We start from the raw sequence: 22,032 nt of genomic DNA, 5'->3' as shown, positions 1-22,032 counted from the left end.
TCCGATCCTAGTCAGTGTACCTATTTTCTGAAACGACTTATGACTTATCGACGTACAGTACCTTCTCCTGTCTTCAGACCTCCCACATTCTTTCCCCCAGTCCCGGCCAATGAGGTAGCCTCAAACTCCTTGAGATTAAAGCAGACACAAGGCAGCTCCTTCATTTGTTCATCCCAGTCTAGAAACACTTCGAATCTGTCCCTGGCTTCTGCTTCCCTTCTACTGTAGGAACGAAGCCTCTCCCTGCTGTTCCTTCTCTGGGCTCCGGATGGGCTCACTGCTCAGGGAGGCTGTCCTCCAACTCTCACATTCTTCTCCGGAATCATCACCCCTTTCTACCGCACTCTTCCTTTGTTTTTGTTTCTTGGGAGCTGGGATAGGCAACAAGTGGGAGAGTACGATTTACATGAAATACAGAATCATATTTATATAAAAACAACATGCAAATAACACCCCAGAAATTTATTTTGCACTCTGTCCTGGTCCATCCTCACCCCCATGGTCAACCATTGTTCTCTAATTTTCTATCACTATAGATTAATTTTTTTCTCACTTTTTGACTTCATATAAATGAATTGTATGGTATATACTCTTCTGGGTCTGGCTTCGTTTGTTCAATGAAGTATTTTTCGATGTGCGGCTCAGCAGTTTTTATTGTCAGGTGGTATTCCCTGTAGGAGTATATCACAATTTGTTTACCTATTCCTGGATATTTGGGCTGTTTCCCGGATTGGGCTACTATCCATAAGACTGCCCTGGGCATTCTGCACGAGTCTTTTCTGTGACATATGTTTCATTTTTGTCTCATTTCTGGTTGTAAGTTGGTGTATGTTTAACTCTTTAAGAAGCTACCAACCAGCTCTTTCAAGTGGCTGGACCATTTTGCATACTCATGGAAGCAATGTATCCAGATGCTTCACGGACTCCTCAAATTTAAAATTGTCCATCATTTTGATTTTAGTGGTTCCAGTGATGTGAAAGGCACTGACAGCACTTGGCGTAAAATTCACCCTTGGAAGAGGTTAAGCTGTTGCTGTTATCAAAGAAAGTGCTCAAATTTTTTAAATAAAGGGCATCTGAGTTCCTTCTTTCCAGGAGTCATATTTCACTCTTTGTTCAAAAACTGTCCAAAACCATATTATAATAACCCCCCAGCATCGACCATGTGTCTAGTTAAGTATTGTCATATTTAAATAGATGTTCATATATTAATAGATGTCTTGGCTTTATGAAGAGGACAGGGCAGGGTCATCATCAATGTCTCCCAGGATAAACAAGTGCTCAATAAATAGCAGGGGTTTGCTTTTCTCCTGCTGCTGCCTGGAATGTAACCCTCTACCCCACTTTGCCCTGGGATCTGCCCCCTTACCCTGGAGATTGTGTTCTCTTTGGAGCTAACCCCACCCACCCACCCACCGTGGGGGCCTCAAACCTGACCCTTGGGACAACAGGAAGGCATGTCCCCACCACCAGCACCTTCTTCAATCCACAAATTTGGCTGTCCTTTCCTGGGTACAGCTTCTCTTGGGAGTGGAGGGGCGGAGGGAATCTGGGATCTGAGTGTGGAGGTGCGCTCAGGAATTGAGGCCTGAACCGGGCTGAGCAGTTCTGGGCTCTAGGACTCAGGTGCCCCTGAGCCGGCCCCCAAGGGAAGGAGAGGGAGGGACGCACTCCTTTTGGCAATGCCTGCACCCCAAGTCCTCCTCCCATTTCTACATTTTCTCCGCTCCGTGCCCATGCTTAATTACTCCCTCTAGGCCCCTCCCTACGGTCCGGGCCCACTTGGGAGTGGCAATAACTCCCGGTGCCGCTGCGACATCGTGCTCCCTCCAGTGGGTGACAGCGCGTGGCGCGGTGGCTGGCGCGCGGCGCCAGACGGTCCACGATGCTGGAGAACGGCTCTTTCTCCAACTGCTGCGAGGCGGGCGAACTGGCCCGGCGCCCGGGCTGGCGGGGGGAGGGCAGCGCGCGGCCCTCCGGGACCGCCCGTCCTCCCTGGGTGGCGCCCACTTTGTCCGCGGTGCTCATCATCACCACCGCGGGGGACGTCGTGGGCAACCTCCTGGTCATCCTCTCGGTGCTCAGGAACCGCAAACTGCGGAACGCGGGTGAGCGTCACGCCCGCGTCTGGGGCAGACCCTTCCCTGAAGTCCGGTCTCCATCCTCACCCCTTCATGGGTCCCCGGCGCCCCGTTCCCTTTTCTCTAACCTCGTCCCCAAGTTGAGCCCTGTGTTCAAAAGGTGGGGGTGCTGCTGCCTTTCCCCAACGTGCGTTTCTGGCGCCCACCTCTCGCCGCTGCCCGGAGCGCACTGGGCACATCTGTGCCGCGTGAACTGAGCAAAGCTTTTCTTGTGCACTTTTCAGCGGGGCGTGCGCTCTGTGGGAACCCACGCGGCTGGAAGCTTCTGTCATCCAGGGCGCCCCAGTTTGTAGGGGTCCAGAGGCTGCCTGTATCCGACCACAAGAATCTCGGGATTTTTAACACCTCTCTCCCTCCCCTGCCGTGGGTGGTGAGACAAGGAAGCCCAGGGGTGGGGTGGGGTGGGGAAGTTTTGTGTCAGAAACTTCTCTCCAGGTCATCTGAAGACCTATTTCCAACCCAGAGAGTGCAGTTGCAGAAATCTGCAGGCTCTGCTTCGGTGGAACAACATTACTTTGGGATAACGTGTTCTTTTCTGCAGATAGGGAATTCGTGGAATTAAATGAAGATTAAAACAGCGATTCGGCAAAGTAGTGTTGCAATGGGGAAAAGTATGTTTTCCCTTCTGTTCACTCTCATTTCAGTTTTTCCTGGAGGGAAAATTTGGAGGGAGCCGATGTCGCCGGGGCGCTGGGAGTTCTTGCCATCCCCAAGTGTGCCCTGACCAGTAGAGAGGGACCTAGAGGGAGTAATTAGGCGTGGGCAGGGATAGAGAGAATGTAGGTTTGGGAGGATGACTTGGGGTGCAGGCATTCCTTAGGTCTGCAAGGGAATAAAACCAGGGGGAACTCTGAACTCTGACCCTGAGAGGTCACTGGAACATGCTGACCATTTCATCAGGGAAAGCTCATGGCCTGGTTGTCAATTTGTAATTCCTAATATGGGCGTTACTCCAATTTGAGTGAATTACAATGAAAAGACAACAGCAGAAAGCCAGGCATGTCCTTTAACCACGCTTTCCTAAGCATGACCCCAGCCGAAGGCAGAGGCTTTAACCCACTGAGCCACCCAGGCACCCCGAGGGTATATATATTTTGTGTTCTGGCTCCAGTATTTTTATCTACAGAACAAACAAAAAATAAAAATAGGAGCTTCTGTTTATAATATGGGAAACAACGCTGTTGTTGAAAGCCACTGAGCTTTCTGACTCAGTGATGGTTAGAATCATCTGGAATACCTTTTTCAAGATATTGTCATGTCCTTTGACTAAAAGCTTATATATTAGGAAAGAGCAAGTCATGCTGGGGGAAGAGATGTATTTGATATTTTTTATTGCATTGTCCCTTTCAGCCACCACAAACATGCATCTCCTGCACCGAGGCAGGAAGGAGGCAGGGCTGGGCCCTCCAGGTTCTGACTCTGACCCAGTTCTCTCCCTGACTAACCTGGTGAGGTGGGCTATTGGTCCGTGGTCAGTAATTTGAGATGCCAGAGGTTGGAGGGGTGGCTGAGTAGGGGGAGTGTGGCTTCCTTTTACATGAGGCAGACAGGCATCTTCTCCTCTTCCTCGTCCCAAGGAGGGCTGGCCTCTTCTGCTTTCCTAGCCGGGCTCACAGAAACCTTACTGATTTGGGGAGCATGGCTGGGGGTGGGTACTGGGCTTTCAGCTGGCGGCCCATTCCCTGTTCTCTCCTTCCTCCACTCTGTTAAGTAGGCTATAGCCCAGCACCAGAAGCAAATGCTAACATCATAGCTAAATGACATGAATTCCTGATACGCTGGTATCTGCTCCAGCCTTGCAATTTAACCAGCTTTTATTTGAACACTGGCTTTATTGGTAACAGTCTTGAAAAATCTGCTATTGACTTCCATTAACCCTTGGCACAGTGAGATTTCAGAAGGTGCTTAAAAACTGACGGCACTTGGAATTTGCCCTTTTTCCTCTAGGAATCGAGTCTCTCTACTGAGAGTTTAGGGTGACCTTAAGAAACCCTCATCTCAGACTCTGGACTCCAGGAACAGAACTGAGGGTTACAGAAGGTAGGGCGATGGGGGGATGGGGTCACCGGATGATGGGTATTGAGGAGGGCACGTGTGGTGATGAGCGCTGGGTGTTATACGCAACTAATGAATCGTTGAATACTACATCAGCCACTAATGATGTACTATATGCTGGCTAATTGAACATAATAATAATAAAAAGAAAAAGAAACCCTCATCTCAGACCTTTCTATAATTAAGTCTGGTTCCTTAATTCACTGCTATTAAGAAGACAGGACCGTGGCAATGAAAACACTTATAGGTCCCATAACCAAGCCACACAGCCCATATTACGATCACAGACCTTTCTCAACAGGCATCCGTATCTTTCATGTGACTGCTGCAAGAGCAGCTCTTTTTATCATCCATCACAGTGGTGATCCTGAGAGCAGGTTGAGTGGTTAGCTGAATTGTCCTTTTTTCCCAGGACCACGCTGCTGGACGCCCCCCCTGGCTGCATGTGTTGGGTTGACTTTTTCAGAGATGGCACTAGAGAAAGAGAGGGAGGGATGGAGGGAAGGTGGGAGACAGATGCAGAACATTGACCCAACTTGGAAGGTAAGACTATGTGTGCATTTCACACTTGAGTGCGTGCTTCGTGGGGACCTGTCCTATTTAGGGCTGTCCTGACAGCATCTGACGACATTCATGTGCCTGCTATGGCCATGCTTGCCTTGGTCTAGACTTTGCCAATAATAATCTTTGTGTTTTCAGTTTTCATCTCTTCCTTTCTCTGCTTTTCTGGAACCTTCCCCCATCAAGTTCTTTCTCCCTCTTCTGTGTTTTCAGTGTTTGTCTCTTTCCCTTTAGCCCACACATGCACCCACACATGCAGGCATGTACACACAAGGGTCTTCGGTGTTAGGAAAAAAAAAATCTTCCCTTGATTTTATGTTCTTTTTTTTTTTTTTTTTTTAAAGATTTTATTTATTTATTTGAGAAGAGATCACAAGCAGGCAGAGAGGCAGAGAGGGGGGGAAGCGGGTTCCTTGTCGAGCAAAGAGTCTGCTGCAGGGCTTGATCTCAGGACCCTGCGATCATGATCGGACCTGAAGGCAGAGTCTTAACCCACTGAGTCACCTAGGCGCCTCTATATCCTTTTTTCCCTTTTTTAAAGATTTTATTTATTTATTTGAGAGAGAGAGCATTAGCTAGGGAGCACAGGGTAGCAGGATGGAGGGGGAGATAGGGGAGAGAGAGGGAGTGAGGAGACGGAAGAGCAGACTCCCCGCTGAGCAGGGAGCCTGGTTTGGGACTCTATCCCAGGACCCTGAGATCACAACTGGAGCGAGCAGAAAGGCAACCGCTTAACTGACTGAGCCATCCAGGTGCCCTGATTTTATGCCTGTTTCTGAATTCATCACTACGCTCTCCTTCCCTTCACAGCCAGACATCAATTTCCATGCACTGGCTACCTCGTGGCTTCCCATTTCCTCTTCAGGGTTCTGGAGACTGGCCTCTGAAATGCCCGCCTGTGCAGTGTGTGACTCTCAAGCCTACGCCCTCCTTGAAAACTTTCATTCCTTTGGCTTACCTCATGCTAGTTTTTTGGATCTCCTTCTTTTCCTCTCCCAGACACCTGATCTCTGGGTGTCATTCCTGGTTCCTTCATTCCCCAAGCTCCCATGATTTTTGTCTTCTAATATTTCTCAACATTCTCCTTTCTGGCCCTCCCTCCTCTCACTGCCTCCTTTTACACGTTCATCATCTTTTTTTAAAAAAATTTATTTGACACAGAGAGAAAGAGAGAGCACAAATAGGGGAGCAGCAGAGCGAGAGGGAGAAGCAGACTCCCCGCTGAGCAGGGAGCCTGATGCAGGACCCGATGGGATCATGACCTGAGCCAAAGGCAGACACTTAACCATCTGAGCCGACCAGTCACGCCCCATGCTCACCATCTCTGGAACAAATTACGTCTGTAGTGTCCAGACAGATTGCCAGGCTCCCTCCTCCGATGGCTGACCCCGCTGGCGGAAGCATGCCATCCTATCAGTGGCTGCGCTGTCTATACAGCATCAGACTCTGCCCACACAGCCCTTCTCCCTCTAACCTGTCTAACAAGACAGCCTTGCCTCCCTCCTCTCATCCTGCTTGTGAGCCACTGCTGCTCCCATGCCGCCAGACTCCTGTGCACTGCCTCATCTTGGAGAACTCCCTGCCTCTCTTCTGCCATCGAACTTCTCCTTCAGACCCCTCTTCAGCTTCCCTCTGTGGTGGTTGATGTTGCTTATTAATACCAAGCAGGGTGTGGGGCTGGTCTCCCTCCTCTGGCTGCCACATGCCCTCCCCAGACAGAATCCACCTCGCCCTGCTGTTGTCCATGTCCCGCTCTCCCCAGGGCACTGAGAATCTGTTGAGAGCGGAAACTTGTACGCCCTTTCTGTCCACAGAGCTGAGTACACAGTAAGACAAAAACACCTGTCTGTTGAAATGAATTGAAAATGGACAAGACATCAGGAGAGCAGTGGGACAGAAGGAATAGATTTTGTGTCACAAGGTAGGGGGGACTCAGTGACAGCACTCAGCCTTGCTCATGCCACCGGTAGAGTTTTTGTGGAACTGAATGGCTTCCAGCACGAAAAGCCCATAGTCGACCTCACTGGCACCATCCGCTCAGAGGTGTGTCTGCTCCCTCTGCTCCTGTGTGGCTAGCGGTCTCCAGCGCCTCCTGGCCTCCCCCAGGTTGCGCCTCCCTGCCTCTTTAGGGAGTTTGCCCCCTGCTGGTCTGTCCTGAGATTGCCCCCCATCAGGCTGCCCCTAAAATGTGAGCCTCCGGCCATTACCTTCACCATCCAGACAGTTGACCCCCCAGAAGAGAGCTGAGAGAAACATGTCCTTACTGGAAAGTCAAGGTAATCTCCGCTAACAGGGGGGAAAGTCCAAAGGGTATCAGGTATTCCTGGCCCATGGGCACAGTGCCTGATTTCCCGGGCTGTCTGGGAGGAGTTGTGAATGAATGGACACGAATCCGTATCTAGGACAGTTGGGTGATATGTAAAGAGAAGGGATATGAAATTGACATTGGAATTGCCCAGGAAAACATGGAGGATTTGGTTTCTGAACACACAGGTCCTCCTCTAGAGTCTGTCCTGTCTCCGGGAACCCATGGATGCTTAGTCCACACCATCTTTTAACCAGACATAGGGACTGCACTGCAGGCTTCCTGATTGGCATTTTCAGCCTGACAGGTGTTTTGCATCCCTAGTCAGGGGGGAGCTGAGCCCACCTTTTCCCCCCACTTGCTGACTGAGGGTGTAGATGATGAATGAGTACATAGACTAGTTCTGGATAAAGGCCGTTGGAAAGCTTGGAGGAAATACTTAATAGATCCACAGTCCCTACGCTCCAGGCATTGTAGGGTAAGGTGGAACCCACTTCATCCCGGTTTTATGCGGCTTCCGACCACTCACGGAGATGCCACTTGGTGACGGGTGTCTTTTGACCCGCTCAGCCTGCAGAGGTTTGAAGTGCCTATTATCAGCTGAACACCAAACTGGGCTTAAACTTGGACTCCCTCCCTGATGGGACTTGAGCTCTCCAACTTCCGGTTTCTGCTCTGAATCCTTTCTTATCTCTTCACCAAGCAAAGACGAACACATTTTAAATCCCATAATTATGTCTTTAGCTGAACAATCAGGAAAGCTCATAATCCTCTTTAATTCCTCCCGTGTAGCTCTCAGTAGCCCAGGGGTAGGAGAACTTTCGTGTTTGACTGCTTTATCCCCCCCACCCCACCCGCCGAAATTGCGGGTCTGTATTTAGCACGATACATCACAAAACTCTGGACATACCAATGCCTGGATTAGGTCTTATGATTTAAAATACTTCTTGCTGCCCGGTGCTTAGGGAGTTCCCGCCCGTCACTGTCCTCCCCGCACTGTGACTTCTATCTTATCTCCTAGGGATTGTAGTCCAATGTTTGGAGTCTCTTTCTTGTTCTTTTGACACCACTAATAATATAAAAGCCGCCATAATAAAAAATAGCTGCTATTACTGTGTGCTCACTACATGCCAGATAAAATCTCTCCCATTTAGAAGAAAAAGAAAAAAACCCTGTACAACCCCCCACCAAAGGGATATCCTTTTGCAAGTATTACTCCGTTTCTTCTCTTAAAGCCAAAGCCGACTGGGAGAACAACCCACGGTACTAAAGTTTATTTTCCAACATTGGACAGAACCGTGCCCTTGTGAATAGTCAGAGGTGGCTGACTTCCTAACTGCCGGGTTAAATGGGCTTGCTTTCCTGTTCTTTCTCACTTTGGTTGCCCTTGACATTTCTTTTTCCTGATTTCCTCCTGTGTCTCTTCTTTCTCACTCTTTCACTGTTATGGCCCTGGGCAAGTCACATAATCTGAGTGCCAGTTTCTAGAAATGGAAATCACGAAATCAACCCTAAAGGATTCTTTTGAGATACAATTGAGTCAATTTATGTAAAGGCACATTATAAACTTGAAGGTGCTATACCAGTTGTGGTTTTGTTGTGAGTATTAAGTGTAATTGAAGTAATAAAATGCTATCGGAAGAGTTTCCAAATGATCTCTGGTGATGCTTATGTAAGGATGTTTTGTAATAGGCATCTCAGTTAAAAAAAAAAAAATAGATGCTTATGCTCTTAAATATGTTCTCTTCTTTTAAGTGGTTGGAATACCCCCATCTTGCTTTTGTTTACGCGATGAGCTTACTTAGCCGGCCTCTTTGTTTTTAATTAAAGCACAGTTATATTTCAACTTGCCCCTCTAAGATTTTCAAAAATAATGTGATTTTAGTGGAAAACAATCTCTGCCCTCAAGGAACTTGGGAATCAAATTAAGAGCTTACTTTAATATAAAAATGCCTTGTTTAAGTATTTGTAAGGAAATCAGGTTTTTAAGAAATAATCTGCCTATTGACTTCCAATGCTTATCTCCAGAAAGTAACTGATGAAAATATTTCGCATTCATTTCGAGACTACTAGTGTTTCCTATGTCCTTCCTTTCCCATACAGATCCCTTTTGAGGAAAACAGCCATTCTAGGAAGGAAGTAGGCCAGTGGCAAAGGTCTTTGTGATTTTCTTCAACTCCTTGGTGAATTTTCCTGCCGGGCCAACCCCATCTCCAGGCCATCTTAGCTCTTCCTCACTGTTCCCTTATCCTGGGCTCCCTCTTGGCTTTCAGCAGACTGAAGGGCTGTCTGCCTGCTGTTTCTCTGTTTCTCAGCCCAACAGCCCTGTTGGCATCTCCCCAGCGGGGGCCATGTCTTTGACCCATCCCTGTGCCCTGCAAGACAGATGAGGTAGGCACTCAGCAAGTATATTGTATGCTTGAATAGGTAAAGGATGGAAAAAAGCCTCAAGGCACAGGAAATTCAGCCCTGTTAGAAACGATAGCTTCTCTGTTGAATTCCCTATATTAACCTTTGCACATCTTGTTTTTATTTTTTATTTTCTTCTCTGAGACCACCAGCTTTGTAAGGGGAGGAGGCATGCCTCTCTCACTCACCATGCTTCCCTCGGCCTTGGCAAAGGCAAAGCTCTTCCCTAGTAGATACTCAGAAATATCTGTTGAGGAAATGACTCCATGACTATCTATTTCTACACTGGCTTTTAGCTCAGTGACCAATTTAAATTTAACAAACTCTTTGGGCATGTTGGGTGGTCACAGGGAGAAGGGGTAAGGGATGGAGGTGGCTTGACCTTCGGAACTCTCCTATCTGTTGAAGACTTGATCACTCAAGGCTTGCTGGCTTTTTTTCCCCAGGGTTACCAGATCCTTCTTAAGAAATAGATTTCTTGGGGCAGCTGGGTGGCTCAGTGGGTTAAGCGTCTGTCTTGGGCTCAGGTCATGATCTCTGGGTCCTGGGATCAAGTCCTGCACTGGGCTCTCAGCTCAGCAGGGAGCCTGCTTCCCTCTCTCTCTCTGCCTGCCTCTCTGTCTACTTGTGGTCTCTCTCTCTCTGTCAAATAAATAAATTTAAAAATCTTAAAAAAGAAAAAGAAAAAGAAAAATAGATTTCCTGGAAAAAAGGGAAGAGGAAGCAGGAGTGGATTGTGGAGGGATGTGCTTTTCCTATGATCGTTAAAAGGGAATTCCATATTAGTGAACAAAGGCCTGCTGTTGAAGTCTGTCTCCACTCACACACCCTGTCTGGTGGAGGCAGATGGAAAGAAGTCACGCCAGGATGTGTGATATGAATATTCATTAGACGCCTGCGCAGAGCGGGCTGAGCGGTGCTGTGCGTGTCCTGATGGATTTCTCACCTGTCTGGGGAAGAGACGGATAGACGACTAGGTCTCCCTTGACTACCATCCAGACAGGACCTGGCTTCTTACAGATGGGAGACAAAACAAGAATTTTATTTGCCTAATTTGGAATGATGTCAAGAAATCTGGGAGACAGTACGACGTCTGGGCGGGTGAACCTACAGCAGGAACTGGTTGATTTCAGCCTTTCAGGAACAGCCCGAGTAATAGGGGAGAGTAATTGAATCACTCTCTCTGTGGAGTTGAATGTGTTCTTCCCCCTATTTACAAGCTGTTCGCCAGCCTCCGGGGCATTATTAGGGGATGAGCCACATTAACACGGTGGAGCTTGACTGGCTTTCGGGGGGGAAACAGCTGGCTGAGCTGGCAGCCGCTCCCAGCAGCCCTTGACTTCCTCCGCACGTGCTTGCAAGTGCCAAAAGCCTGTTTGCGGCTCTACTGGCACCGCAGAGGGCCCTGCAGGGACCAATATCCCTGTGTCAGAAAGAAGAGATTTTCTTCCCAGAAGCAACCAAGTGCGTGTAAAGAAAAGGAAGGAGGGCCTCCAAAGAATAGGGGGGAACCTGCAAAGGAACAGTCATGGAGAAAGAAGTTTCAGGAAGTTGTCCAAATTCAAAGCTGCAAAACAGATTCCCCAGGTCATCCCACCCTCCAGCACCACCTCCCAATGCCAAAAAGACACTTAGGATTCTGGGAAGAGACAAGGACAAGTGATACAGCTGAGAACAAGAACTCTGAGAGGGGAAATGCCTCACCGTCTTGAGACCAGGTGAGGTCTGCCTAGGAGAGTCAGAGGCTGACATCCACCAGTGGAGAACGCAAACAAAACTGGGAATTAAATGGAAAAGGAGGAAACCTTCTCCGCCCCTGGAGTAGGTCTCAGATGTGCATTTCTTGTCAGGCTGTACCAGGCAGAATTTACCCCACTGAATAAATAGATCCCTAACAGAGTTGAAGGAGAAGGAAGCCAGCAGCAGTTCAAGCCGAGGCCAGACCGCTTTACACCCCATATCTCCGTGAATGTCTGGAGAGACAGGAGAGCTCACCACCTTGTAAGCATTTTAATCATCCAAACGAAGGCTGCCAGGGGGTATTCCATATTCCCACACCCACATGGAGTGCATCCTGTGGAATTTTCTTGGAGGTGTGCTGAATGAATGTGGGTGGGAACAGGGGAAGCCTGGAAGCAGCCCTTTCTCTGCCTTGTGGGTTTATAACTGTAATAGTGGAGTTTCCCTCACCTGAAGGTCTGACTTGGGGAGAGTGGAACCCCAGCCGGGTGCTTCTGAGCATCCCTTTCCCCCTACCCTCTTGAAGCCAGACTACAGACTGGCCTCTCTGATTGCTGCATCTTTTGGACCCTTTCCATCTTCCCGATGCTTTTGCATCCCCGAGAAGGTTATATCAGCCTCTGCAGCACACAGAGCACACGCGTGGTCATGGGGGAGTGAGCACCCTTAGCTCCTCGGGAATTCCCTCTTGCAATCGTTCCATCCTCTCTCTGTGTCTAGCCACTGTAGGGCTGGCAGCTCGCACTTCACCACATGGCAAGAGGCCAGAGGACTTGGAAGACGACACTAGTACCTACTGCATGCCGGGAAAGGATATCAGCTCCTGGGCATGCAGTAGGCGCTAAAACCGTACACTTGGTGAATGGAATGAGTCACATCAAGGTTGGAGCTTCTCGTGCTCTGAGCTCTGTTTTGGCCACCCTTCTGAACTCTTGGTGCCTTCTTCATGTGTCAGTGTTTGCTTTAGACTCCAAATGCTTGAGAAATAGAAATACTGGATTTCTCAGTTTGGCTTTAGCCCCAGCTCTTCCCTAGGATCCTGGCCCAGAGCATGCCTGAAGCATATCACTCAATGGATGTTGTGGTTTCCAGAGGCTCTCTTGATGGCTCCTGAGGCTCTCTTGCGCTAGAGAACTCTGCATTCAGAGGAGGAAGGCAGTTCAGAGAGCTGGAGAAGGTGCGGGCAATGCAGGCTGGCCACCGGAAGCCGCGAGACCTCACAGGATGGCACTCTCCGCCAACAAGGCCGCCTGACTGTGAGTGGAGGCCCCAGATGAGGCAGGCAGGGGAACGCCAGAACACATGGTTCCTACTCCCAGAACTTTCTTCGATCCCACTTGCAAGATGCAATTCTCATTTAGAAAACTGAGGTAAAGACACTTAGAAAGTAGCCTGTTGACCAGTGCTGGAGAAGGAACAAAAGGAGACTACCAGAGACACTTGTGGGAAGGTGGGAGTGTGGGTGGGGACTGGTGCTAGTGAAGCCACTTTCTGGATATTCAGATGCTTCTCCCTTAGAACCCTTGCCGGAGCGTCAGTGATGCAGAGCTCCAGAGGATCTGTGCTTGTGGTGAAAACAGTCATCATCCGTGAGCACCCATGGTGCCCCCAGGACTTTGCCCCATCATTTGATCCTCACAACTATAGTATAACGTAGGAATCACTATTACCATTCTACAAATGAGGAAAATGAGGCTTGAGGCATTGGGGCACTTGGGTAAGTTGCCTAAGCCTCACAATGTGTGAGAAGAAACACAATCTGAGCCTGAATTCCATGTCCCTAAAAGCCACTAGGTCCCCAACCCCAATACTAATAGTGGCATAGTTCATTTTAAGCGACTGGATAAAGAGTAGAATGTTCTCCAGGCTAGGAGCTGTGGGGTCTCTTGCTGACTCTTGCTCCCTCTTTCCTGCTCCAGGCAATTCGTTCTTGGTGAGTCTGGCATCGGCTGACCTGGCGGCGGCCTTGTACCCATACCCGCTAATCCTCGCGGCCATCTTCCAAGATGGCTGGGCCCTGGGGGAGGCACACTGCAAGGCCAGTGCCTTCGTGATGGGCCTGAGTGCCATTGGCTCCATCTTCAGCATCACTGCCATTGCCCTTAACCGCTACTGCCACATCTGCCACAGCGTGGTCTACCACCAGATCTGCCGGTCCTGGCACACGCCCCTCTATGTCTGCCTCATCTGGCTCCTCACTGTGGGCCTTGGTGCCCAGCTTTTTCGCGGGGTCCCTGGCATACGACCTGCGCATCCACTGCTGCCCCTTCATTCAGACGGCCAGCGCCCGGTACACGATGGCGGTGGTGGTCGTTCACTTCCTCCTCCCCGTCGCTGTCATGTCCTTCTGTTACCTGCGCATCTGGGTGCTGGTGCTCCAGGCCCGCAGGAGGGCCAAGCCGGAGACCAAGCCGCGCCTGAAGCCCGGCGACGTCCAGAGCTTTCTGACCATGTTCGTGGTGTTTGTGGTCTTCGCCATCTGCTGGGCCCCGTTGAACGGCATCGGCCTCGCGGTGGCCATCAAGCCGGAGGCAATAGCTCCCCGGGTCCCAGAGGGGCTCTTCGTGGCTAGCTACTTCCTGGCTTATTTCAACAGCTGCCTTAATGCCGTCGTCTATGGCCTCCTGAACCAGAACTTCCGCAGGGAATACAGGAGGATTGTCTCGGCCCTCTGGAACCCCTGGCGCTGCATTCAGGATGCTTCCAAGGGCAGCCAAGCTCTCCCTTTGGGGAAAGCCCAGCACCCAGTCCGGTTAGACACTCTCTAGCCTGGATCACCGGCACCAGATTCATGAAGCGGTAGGAGGAGATCTGCCCCAAGGGGGAGATCAGGCAGCATTCTGGGCTACGCCGTCCTGTTGACGTGACCGCATACAGCTTGTGAAACATCATCATGTGGACAAGAAGCCTGTCAGCACCACAGGTTCAGGCTGGTCAAAGGAGGCCAATAGCTACAGGGTGGGGGAGGGGGGGTCGTGTCCCAACACGGGCTCCCACAGATGCTCTGTCAGTGCGCTGGGCGCTTGGCGCCTTCGTCAACCAACGAAGGGACAGAACGAGGACAGGTTTGGGGTCAAAGAAGCCAATGACTTCCTGTGAGCTGCTCTCTCCTCCTACTTGGGCCTCTTTGTTTCTTCTTCTCTCTTCCCCAAAGGGCAGTAGGAACGGATGTCTTCCTGTTGGCAAGAATGAAAGCACGAGCTCTACAGTGCTGGGAGCTCTAGGTAGCTCTGAGGGGGTCGCAGGGGGCTGGCATGGCTCAGAGGGCACGTGTTATGTACTCTCCCCCAAGGACTCTCCCTACGCACACACACACAAGCACACACCCCCCACCTCCACAGCCACATATACACATACCTCCAACACACACACACACAGTCCGCAGGCATCTGGAGCACGAAGTCGGCCTGGCTTCTCCACCATGTTGAAGTTGTGTGACTTGAGGCAGGCCCGTGACCTCTGTCTTCTGAGGCTGACTTACCTTGCCCTGGAGATCTTGCCAGGGGCTGCCTCCCAGGGCCGTGGTGAGGATTCGCTGGGATAATATAGCTGAAGAGCTGAGCACAGAGCCGGACCAGGGGCTAGCCCTCAGTAATCACAAACTGTATTATTCTTCTCACTACACAAAATGAGAGATAATCTTGACGGAGAGAAGGGGTGATGCGCAAAGACAGGAAGTGGAAGGAAGCGAGTGAGGAAGGTTGTGTGTGGAGGAGGGGGGGAAGGGCACATGTACCTATTTTGCAGGTGCCTCAGGTCTTCTTTCAGCACCGACAGATTGAGCTTCCTTCTTCAGCTCCACGAACATGACTGACTAGTCTGTAACCAGGTCCAGCAGGAGAAACAAAAGGCATGTTGCCTGCCCTCTTGGAGATCACAGTCAGTTACTGAATGGTGTCAGCCGACACTCTCTGGATGTTCGCTTTGGACCAGACCCTGTGGTCAATGCTTGATACACATTATCTCATGTAATCCTTACAAAACTCTTTGAAAAGGGATCTTTATCTACATTTGTAGTAAGAAACTAAAACTCAAAGAAGTTAAATGGTTTCCCGAGTTCACAGAGCCCAAGTCTGTCTGACGGCAACACCCCATTTCTGCCCCTCACCCCCCACCTTAGAATGTGTGGAAGGAACAAAGTGGAGGAGGGTAAGGACCCCAAGTACATAGGGTGCCAGGAGGGGTTCCCAGAAGAGAGAAAAGTTATCTCAGCCAGCTGGCTGCATTGCAGAACCAAGAGCCTGGAACACTGACCTCTTGGCGTTCTGAATGCTCTCCCTCCCCTTGTCATTTGAGTTGTTAGATGGAGTGATGTGCCCAGTCATCTTGTCACCCGGGAGCTTGTTAAACATGCATGCACTCTTGGCTCCACTGAGCACGTTTTGAGTGTGGAGATCGCAGAAGGGCCTGGGAATCTGATTCTGACCCTGGAAGTCCTTTACCAAACTGTTAGGAATACAGAGGTTTCAGCCCTTGTTGCCTGCCTGTTGGGATCCCGTTTCTGGGTGTTGAGTCTGATCCAGGAAGGTCTCTGAGAGGGAAACACAGGAGACCTAGGGCTTCTCCCCGAACTTCGGCCATTTCTCTTGAGTCTGAGCAGAACCTGAGCTCATCAGGTCAGGCACATGTTTGCTTTCTGGTCTCTCTGCCTTCTCTCCCCAAACACCAGCTATAGGGATTCGCCTTTCATTCTTTTTTTCTTTTTTTTTTTTTCTTTTTAAGATTTTATTTATTTATTTGACAGAGAGAGAGAGAAAAATCAGTAGAACAGACTAGAATCAAGAAATAAACCCATACACATGTGGTCAATTGACTTTGAACCAAGCCACCAAATCAGTTCAATAGGAAAGTAGACAAGTTTGGGGCACCTGGGTGGCTCACTGGGTAAAGTGGCCAACTCTTGTTTAGTTTGTGTCATGATCTCAGGGTTGTGAGATTGAGCCCCATGTCAGGCTCTGCACTCAGTGGGAGGTCTGTTTGAGAGTCTCTCCCTCTCCCTCTGCCTCTCTCCTGCTCTCTCTCTCTCTCAAATAAATAAACAATTATAAGAAAAATAATTCAGGAAAGTAGTCTAATTTTAACAAATGGTGCTGGAAAAACTGGATATCAAAAGGAGGAGAAAACTCTCTTCAATCCCTCCCTTACTCCATACTCAAAAATAATTCAAAATAGATTATAGCCTTAAATATAGACGACATAATGATAAATATTCTACAACACTATATAGGAGAATGTCTTCATGCCCTTGTAGTAAGCAAAGACTTCTTAGCTGAAATGAAAGAACTAACCATAGTCTTCATCGAAGTACCTCCATACCTGAAATTAAAATTTTCTGTTCATCAAAAGATACTGTTAAAAAATAGTTTGGGGAAAATATTCACAATACATATATCTAACAGGAGAGTTGTATCCAGAACACATACAATTCAACAACAAAATAATGAACAATTCAAAAAACAGACAAAAGAAAACAATCTTGATTTAAACTACATTACTTATATAAAAATTGAGTCAAAATTGATCACACATTTAAATGTATAATGTAAAACTGTTTTTAAGGAAAAAAAATATTTGAGATGTTGGGCTAAGTTAAGAGTTCTTAGATTTGACAACAAAAGCACAATCCATAAAAGAAAAAAATGGATTATTTGGACCTCATTGAAGTGAAAACATTTTGCTCTGTAACAGACCTTGTTAAGAGGATAAAAAGACAAGCTATAGACTGGGAGAAAATATTTGCAAATCACATATCTGACAAAGAACTAGTATCTAGGACATATATAAAGAATTTTAAAAACTCAACAGCAAAAGCCTAAACATTTCAATTAAAACATAGGGGGGGGAAACAAAACAGAAATTTCACCAAGGAGGATATACAGATGGCAAATAAGCACATGAAAAAAATTGTTCAACATTATTAGCCATTGAGAAATGAAATAAAGCCACAATTATATGTCACCATATACCTATCAGAATAGTTAAAATAAAAAATAGCACCAAATGTCAGTGAATGTGCAGAGAAATTGGATCCCATATGCATTGCTAGTGAGAATGTAAAATGGTACCACCACTCTAGGAAGCAGTTTACAGTTCCTTATAAACTAGCCATGCAATGACCCCCTGACCCAGCAAAAAAACCTGTACATGAATGATCATTCATTCAGCTTCGTAAATAATAGTGAAAACTGTAAACAACCCTGATGTCTTTCAGTGGGTAAATGATTAAACACACTGTAGTACGTCCACACCATGGAATGCCACTTAACCAAAAAAAAATGAATGAACGATCAAGACAAACAACAATTGGAATGAATCTCCGGGGAATTATGTTGAGTGAAAAAAATCACCCCAAAGATTATATACACATATATGTTTTCACAACATTTTTTAAATGACCAATTTTATAAGTGGAGACAGCTTTGTGGTTGCAGAGTTTAGGGATGGGTGGATAGGGTTATGAGAGATCCTCATGATGATGGAACTGTTGTGGGTCTTGACTGTGATGGCGGATTCAGGAACCCATGCTTGTCATAAAATCATGCCCAGCTAGTCCATACGCACAAATGAGTATATGGACGGGGGGTAAATCTGAATGTGATGGGAGGACTATAGCAATGTCGGTATCTGGCTATGATGTTGTACTACAGTTGTACGAGATGTTACCAAGGGACACACTAGGTAAAAGATGAACACAATGTCTGTATTCTTTCTTACAACTGCATGTGAATCTACAATTGTCTCAAAATAAAAGTTTACCTTAAAAAATGAGCCAAAGATTTGGTCACTTTGAAAAAGAAGATAGATGAATGGCCTATAAAAACAAGAAAAAAATGTTCAGTATCATTAATCATCATAGATATGTAAATTTGAACCATAATTACATCAAATTTTATACCTTTTGGAGTGGCTTAAATCAAAAAGCCTGAAAAGTATCTAACGTTGACAAAGAAGTAGAGCTCTTGAAACTCTCATACGTTATAGGACGGAGTGTAAAATTAAATTTCAAAGAACCATTTGACAGTTCCTTGTAATCCTACATTATTACACATAGCTTTTATTTTTTTTATTATAATTGGTCTTATGACTCAACTATTCTCTCCCTAGGTAATCATGCAAAATAAATGAAAACATGTCTGCACAAAGACTTGCACGCAAATGTTTATAGCAGCTTTATTTACACTTACCAAAATCTTAACAACCCAAATGCTCATTAATGGAAGAATGAATGAGCAAGTGACAACTTTTGTATTTTTCTAAATGGTCCCCTAAGAAGGTACATGTTTATTCTAATAAGATCCCATGGTTCCAAACAATTTGGGAGTTGCTTTGGGAAACTATAGCACTTTTTTGGGGAAGGGGCATTGTCAAAGATATACATTTCTGTCTTTTGATGATAGATTTAAATTTTGGAAGTGAGAAAAATCATTCAAAGAGAAGCTGGGTTAAAAGAAAAGATGTAATTTTTAATCCTTGCCACATATAAATATCATCTAAGAAATTTTAAAAAGCTGTGAGTGCCCAGCCATGCTTACTGATATTACTTTGCAGTGAGATAGTCCTTGGTTTTGGTTTGTTTTGTTTTTTAAGTACTTAATCTTTTTTTTTTAAGATTTTATTTATTTATTTGAGAGAGAAAGAACACAAGCAGAGGTAGGGGAGAGGCAGAGGGAGAAGAAAACTCCCTGCTGAATAGGGAGCTGGATGTGGGGCTCGATCCCAGGACCCCAAGATCATGACCTGAGCCAAAGGCAAATGCATAACTGACTGAGCGCTCCAGGTGCCCCCAGTTTGGGTTTTAAAACTCCTTAGCTGGGGCGCCTGGGTGGCTCAGTGGGTTAAAGCCTCTGCCTTAGGCTCAGGTCATGATCCCCGGGTCCTGGGATGGAGCCCGGCAAGCTCTCTGCTCAGCAGGGAGCCTGCTTCCTCCTCTCTCTCTGCCTGCCTCTCTGCGTACTTGTGATCTCTGTCTGTTAAGTAAATAAATAAAATCTTAAAAAAAAAAAAACAAAAAAAACAAAACAAAAAAAACTCCTTAGCTGATCTGAGGTACAGACGGAGTTGAAAACTAAGGTTGGAATTGAGGTTGATTTTCTTGTGCAATTTATAGATTGACTTCTAAAAGTGATCCCAAAAAGGAATTTCCACCCATCCTTGGGACCACAGGGTTGTAGGAACCCGTATCCAGTGACTAGAGGAGGACTACTATGAAGAATAATGCACATTTGAATGTCTGCATTTTAGAGCGTTTCCTGACAAATGTTTGCCTACTTGTTTAGAGACCCAGCAGAGGGCCAGTAAAGGTAAAAAAATCTATTGGCTGGCCTAATTTCCTCAGGAAATAAGTTCAAGGGATTAAATATAAAATTTTCAAAAATGCACTTCTGTTTTTCTAAAGCAGACAAAGTAATAATGATTCTTTGCTTTTTTCCAGTTTGGGGCAATGGAGAAGATTGTAACTAGTAATACAGTTGTCTGTCTCTTCTCTTTGGGAGAGTTCATGGTCACAAACTGTAATCTGAAATCTGAAAAATGATCTGAAATATACCCATAAAGCATCAGTGTAATTTCTTTTATAGTAGTAAGGTATAGCTTGGAGATGGGCAAGGAACTTGACATGCTCTTGGATGAAGCCATACTGTGCATGATGGCTGATTCCGCCCCAAGCAAGGTCAACAGAGAGCCTGGCTAACTGACGGAGTCCGCCCATGACCTGCTTTGGGTGGCCAGTGTGCACAGCCAAACGACAGGCCAGGCCAGAGGGAGGGACGGTGGCATTGATCTGCCACGGACTGAGTCAGCTGCGCTCTGTGATCCTTTCACGGGCTGCCTTACCTGGGCTTGGGAGAAGGACGTGCAGATGGGGTCACACGGGGTTCCTGCCCTCTGGGCAGCTCACCGTCCTGGGGAAGGACTTCAAAGCCAGGAGAAAACTCCTCTTGTGCACAGGAAGCCAAATGCTTGCAAGAAAAATGGAAGAATGCAAGCCATTAGACGGACATACATCTATAAATGCCTCACCAGCGCCATGCGCACAAGGCTTGCTGCGAACATTCAACGTCGTGTTTGTTGAGCGCTTCGCTGAGCCTGAGCCAGGGAAGGCGTTCAGCACTGTGGCCGAAGGTGGTGGTGGCGGGAGAGAGAGGGACAGTCTCAGCAGTGTGTCACAATCTGATGGCGACATTTCTGTGCTGTGGGCAAAGAGCTGTGAACGAATGGAAGGCCTCCCCACGGCACCATAGCTGGTCAACACGAGCCAGCTTGTCCCCAGAGGAAGGAGCAGGAACAAGAGGATGGGGGCAAGTTGCTATGGAGTGAGGTGGAGAGCCCCTGGGCCCCCCTGCAGTCTGGGTTTGTCAGTGTAGCTTCCCAAAGGCGGCAGGGCACGGCCTTCATACGCCTGAAATCAAACACTGACCTGCCGCTTAGCGGCAGTGAGAACTTCGCCTCACTGTCTAAATTCTCGGACTCCCGGGCTCCCTATTTGTGACACGCAGAGGGTAAGAGCCTCCTCTGCGGGTCCCAGGGGGTGCTGAATGACTGTGCATCGTCAAGCAGCCGGTACAAAGTTCTTGTTCAGCGAAGTAGTGGTCACGTCCCTAGAATTTCATGTATGCTGAGGGAGAAACTGAGGTAGGTGAGATCCAAAGAAAATTCATGAGCTTCACACTCTCTTGAAAGCAGGTTGTTGTTGTTTTAAATACATTGAGCACATGGCTTAAAAAGCCACTTTTAAAGAATACAAAATCCGGGATGCCTGGGTGGCTCAGTCGGGTAAACGTTTGCCTTCAGCTCAGGGCATGATCTCAGGGTCCTGGGATCGAGCCCTACATTGGGCTCCCTGCTCAGCAGGAGGTCTGCTTCTCCCTCTGCCTCTGGCCTTCCCCTGTTTCCCACCCCAGTCTTGTGTGTGCACATACACACACTCTCTCTCTCTAATAAATACAATCTTTAAAAAAATAATAATAAAATCTCAAGTTCACTAAACCCTAAGCGTCATGCACTGATTTCTGTTTCAGACTCTTTCACAGACTTTGGTAGCATGTGCCTTTGTAAATTACACCCTTCCTCTTACCTTGGAGGCCAGGCCCTGTCTACAGTGTCCCCCAGCTCTGAGGCTTCACTATGTCTAAAGGCTGGAAGTCAGATCTCAGAGTAAGGTCCAAAGGCATGACAGGTGCCTGTGGACGCCTAGGGTATTACAGGAGATAGGGAGGGTCAGGACTTGGCAGAGGTTACTTATCAGAGTTCAACAGCTGTGTGTTAAGGACCAGAGTTGGGGGGGCGAGGGGCGGGTGACATGGCCCAAGCTGTATGTTGACAAAATTAATCTGGGTGTTCCAGTCGGATGTGTGGAAGAGAAAGCCTGGAAGGCAGCGACCATTTAAAAAGCTCTAATTCCAGGAAAAGCAGAGAAAAAAAAAAGAGGGGTTGTAGCCATGTAGAGAGCAGGTGTTCAACAGGAGCAACATGGCAGGGATCACATCTACAGATTTCAAATAGGCTGTAACAAGGTCCTTCTGCCACCGGAAGTTGCGTCATTGTGAGCTGGGACAACCCACCATCAGGTTTCAGTCCCAATATCTTCCAGCCCATCCCAAATGCCAACCAGCGACCTGACCACCTGACTCGTCTTGGCTTAGGTGTGAAGCACAGAGATGAGCCCACCAGCGTCCATACAAATTTATTTGTTCCGTGAAAATGCTTGCACGGGAGGGTAAGGTTTATGCCCATATCGCGTTTCACTGTATGCTTCTGGGAATTCTTTTTTTTTATTTTTTTTAAGATTTTATTTATTTATTTGACAGACAGAGATCACAGGTA

General features: G+C 47.6%; 1 protein-coding gene across 1 annotated transcript; it reads left to right on the top strand.

The window, feature by feature from the left end:
* Nucleotides 1–1,885: 1,885 nt before the first annotated feature.
* MTNR1B (melatonin receptor 1B) lies at nt 1,886–13,979 on the top strand. Its single transcript, XM_044260196.1, is given in 3 exon segments — nt 1,886–2,108; nt 13,131–13,413; nt 13,415–13,979. Coding segments are annotated over 3 exon segments (1,071 nt in total).
* The last annotated feature ends 8,053 nt before the right edge of the window (nt 13,980–22,032 follow it).

This window comes from Neovison vison, chromosome 7, assembly GCF_020171115.1.
Source record: "Neovison vison isolate M4711 chromosome 7, ASM_NN_V1, whole genome shotgun sequence".
Lineage (NCBI taxonomy): Eukaryota > Metazoa > Chordata > Mammalia > Carnivora > Mustelidae > Neogale > Neogale vison.
This window is presented reverse-complemented; position numbering and strand designations above follow the sequence as displayed.